The sequence below is a fragment of the Capsicum annuum genome, unplaced genomic scaffold, assembly GCF_002878395.1.
Source record: "Capsicum annuum cultivar UCD-10X-F1 unplaced genomic scaffold, UCD10Xv1.1 ctg63352, whole genome shotgun sequence".
In the NCBI taxonomy this organism is placed as follows: Eukaryota; Viridiplantae; Streptophyta; class Magnoliopsida; order Solanales; family Solanaceae; genus Capsicum; species Capsicum annuum.
The window spans coordinates 628-4764 of record NW_025872390.1 but is presented as its reverse complement, the minus strand read 5'-3'; the positions used below and the strand labels follow the sequence as shown (position 1 = coordinate 4764).

At 32.8% G+C, this 4137-nt stretch overlaps 1 protein-coding gene and 1 pseudogene across 1 annotated transcript; both read left to right on the top strand.

The window, feature by feature from the left end:
• The first annotated feature begins 4 nt into the window (after positions 1-4).
• On the top strand, positions 5-1062 carry LOC107852212 (annotated as a pseudogene).
• Positions 1063-1476: 414 nt separating this feature from the next.
• LOC107852232 lies at positions 1477-2234 on the top strand (the record flags this gene model as incomplete). Its single annotated transcript, XM_047404569.1, is given in 1 exon segment — positions 1477-2234. A coding segment is annotated over 1 exon segment (758 nt), but the record flags the coding sequence as incomplete, so codon positions are not given.
• Positions 2235-4137: the final 1903 nt, after the last annotated feature.

Sequence of the window (4137 nt, the reverse complement as noted above, 5' to 3'; positions counted from 1 at the left end):
GGATAAGGGCAAACATGCATCAAAGGAATCAACGGTTCAAGAGTTTCTAAGCTCATCAAGAAATATTCTGAATGTTGAGAATAGTATGGTTGGACGTGATGATCAAAGGAAAGAGTTGGTAGAAGATCTTACTAGAAGCTACTGTGGTGAACCCAAAGTCATCGCGATTGTCGGGATGGGTGGCATAGGTAAAACAACCTTAGCGAACGAAGTTTACAATGATGCGTGCATTCGTTCTCATTTTGATGTTTGTGCCTGGGCTACTATTTCGCAACAGCACAATGTAAAGGAAATCTTGTTGAGCCTTCTGCGTTCTACTAAGAGTGACTCATTTCACATGAACGATGAAGCAGAGCTTGCAAATATGCTACAAAAGAGTTTAAAGGGTAAGAGATATTTAATTGTATTGGATGACATGTGGAAAACTGAAGCATGGGATGCCGTGAGACTATGCTTTCCAAGTGAAAACAAGGGGAGTGGAATATTATTGACGACCTGTAACATTGAAGTAGCTCGCGATGCTGGTACAGAGAATCTTTCTGCAGATGGATTTAATGGGTCCAGATGAGAGTTGGAACCTTTTCAAAAGTGTTGCATTTGCAAATGAAGCATTACCATCTGAGTTTGAGACTATTGGGAAGCAAATTGCAGAGAAATGTCACGGGTTACCACTAACTATTGCCGTGGTTGCTAGGCTTCTCAAATCTAAAAGGGCAATAGAAGACTGGGAAAATGTTGCTAAAGATGTCAAGTCATTTGTCACAAATGATGTTGGAACGATGTTCACGTGTGCTTAGGTTGAGTTACAATCACTTGACTAGCGATCTTGTCTAATGCATTTCGGAATTTTTCCAGAAGACAGTGAGATACCAGTGAAGAATTTGATGAGATCATGGATGGCTGAGAGGTTCCTAAAGTTTGAAAATGACTTGGAAGGAGAGGCTGAGAAGTGTTTGCAAGAGCTTGTCGATAGATGTCTAGTCCTCATCTGCAAGAAAAGTCTAGATGGAACAAAAATTAGATCATGTAAAGTTCATGATCTAATATATGACCTGTGCTTGAGAGAAATTGAAAGGGAGAACATTTTTATCATGAACGACATTGTGCTTGAATTTGATTCAGGATGGACATATCTCAGTTTGCGAAAAATGAAGCTCTTTAAACGCGTGACTGGTGATGAAATTGATTATTGTCGCTCTGGTCTTTATAGGGCTCTTCTTACCCCTGTACATCGTCAGTTGAGAGATCATGACAACAACAATCTTTTCAATCGAACCCGTTCTATTTTCTCTTTTTACCCCTGTACATCACATCTTTTTCGCAAATCAGAGCTTATTCATTTCAAATTACTCAAAGTCTTGGAGTTGAGAAACATAAAGATGGATCATTTCCCTGTACAGATTCTAAGCCTCATCTGGTTGAGATACCTATTATTGGATTTCCGTGAGTATTTAGACATTCATTGTTCAAGGGCCTATGCTATGGAAAATAACTTATCCTGAGGAAATTTTGGGACTAATGCAATTGAGACATCTCAAACTGCCCGAATTTTATCTGCCAAATCCTCCAAGCGTATCTGCTGACAAAGGGAGTCATGTGTGTTTTTCAAACATACAAACTATTTCTTCCATGTCTCCATGTTGTTGCACGAAGGAGTTTATTATGAGGATTCAAAATGTCAAAGAATTAGGACTCAGTGCATATCAGATTGACTCTTCTGATGGGCCTCTCAACAGTCTTGTCCATCTGCAGCAACTTGAAACATTGAGTCTTACATATCGTTTTGGAGGATTTTGGCCAGCAAGTGCAAAAGCTTTTCCAGCAACGCTCAAGAAGCTGAAGTTGGACAAAACTTATCTAAGTTGGTCGTACTTGGACATCATAGCGGAATTGCCTAACCTTGAGGTGCTGAAGCTGATGTATCGTGCTTGTGATGGCGAAGAATGGCGTCCAACTGTTATGGGATTTAATCGATTGAAGCTTTTGTTAATTGTACATAATGATCTCAAGTACTGGAAAGCCACGAATGACAATTTTCCTGTCCTTGAGCGCCTTGTGCTTAAAGAATGCCATTATTTGAAAAAGATACCCATTGAGTTTGCAGAAATCCACTCACTACAACTGATTGAGTTAAATTGGTGTCTTCCCGGACTTGAGGAATCTGCTGCACGAATTCAAAAAGAACAAGAAGACATCGGAAACAACCCCGTGGATATTCGTATCTCCGATCCATGTAAGTATATAGTATTTATTAAGGTAACATCCTATTTCTCATTTTCACAAGTCAAGTCGTACACAAAAGTTATTTAGCTTTGCCCCATATTCTTTCACAAAAGTAACTTTGACAAAATTTGGTTGAAATCCTACTTAAAGTATAAGAGAAATTAACAAGAATATCCCTTATATTTGAGGGTAGTTCAAAATGGCCCCTTAAATATATTTTTGAGGAGTAAATTTCATCCATGGTCACTTAACTTTCTATCTATTACCCAAAAGTCATTTTTCTATCATTCATGATCACTTAACTTTGTATCTATTACCCAAAGTCACTTTTCTTTCATTCACCTCATCCATAGTCATTTAACTTTACTCCGACCATTACAAAAGTCACTATGACTGGATTTTACAATAATTCTATCGGAATAATGATGTGGCAACCTTAATTAGTTCTTAATTTTAATTTAGGTGAATATATAATATATTACTCATATCTTGACCCTTTTTATATATACAACCCAATTTTTTTATGAATTATTTAATGAAAGAATATGAATTTCTTAATAGATTAGATTACCTAATGAAGACTATTTTCATAAAAAAAATTTGGTTAATATTTTTCTGAAATAAAATTATACTTATATATTCTTAACATCCTCTAAAGTTGAGACATGTGTTGGTAAATTATTTTTTCCACTAATATTATGGTATATAGTTGATAAAATTATTTTTTTTCCTCTAAAAGTGTGACATTTAGTTGATAAAATTATTTTTTTCGTACATTCTTTTTCTTGCCACTTGAGTATTTGCATTCGGTATATCATAATAATATGATAAACTAGTTTATTTATTGAGTTTGTCTTTATATTTTTTATTGTTTGACTAATCAATTAATTCTCTTAAAAGTTTTTATTATATAATATTCAATTTCTGATAAATTACATATTGTTTAATTAATTTAATTGATAAATATAAAAATTAGATATCTTATAATTTCTTTATCTATTAAAGTACTTATATTTTATAACTTTTATTAACAAAATTGTACGTTAATATAACATTATTTGTACAAATTTTGACAATACTCATTCAATGACACAATTAAAAAAAATTATTTTAAAACTATCTTTAGCATGTTGATTTATCTTCAAAGAATTAAAATAATTTTTTTAAAAAAATAATATCATACATGTATTTCTATTTTATGCGTTTTGAAGAATTTATCACTCTTTTTCGATGCATCTTTTTGACAGATGAATGCAATATTATGAAATATTTCATAAGAATATCAACCAAATTTTTTTATGTAAATAGTCTTCATTAGGTAATCTAATCTATTAAGAAATTGGTATTCTTTCATTAAATAATCCATAAGGAAAATTGGGTTGTGCACATATAAAAGGGCCAAATTATGAGTAATACATTATATATTCACTTAAAATTAAGAATTAATTAAGGTTGTCATGTTATTTTTCTGATGGAATTATTGTAAAATCCGGTCATAGTAACTTTTGTGATGGCCGGAGTAAAGTTTAATGACCATGGATGAAATGAATGAAAGAAAAATGTCTTTTGGGTAATAGATATAATGTTAAGTGACCATAGATGAAATGAATAAAAGAAAAATGACTTTTGAATAATAGATACAAAGTTAAATGACCATGGATGAAATTTCAATTTTGTTACTTTAGTTTAAGCTTGCTAAATGTGAGCACATTTTATCTAACTGTTACTCATAGAGGTGGCAAATGGAATGTTTGGGCAGCTAATGTCCAACCCTGTCATTACATTACAATAAAAATAAAATGAAGAGCAGATGTTTGCTCTCTTTGTTGCCATTGCACACGAATTTTAAGGTATCGATTGTATAAATTCTAGTAAAATAGGGTTTACGTGGAATCAAAATTTTTATGAAATAAT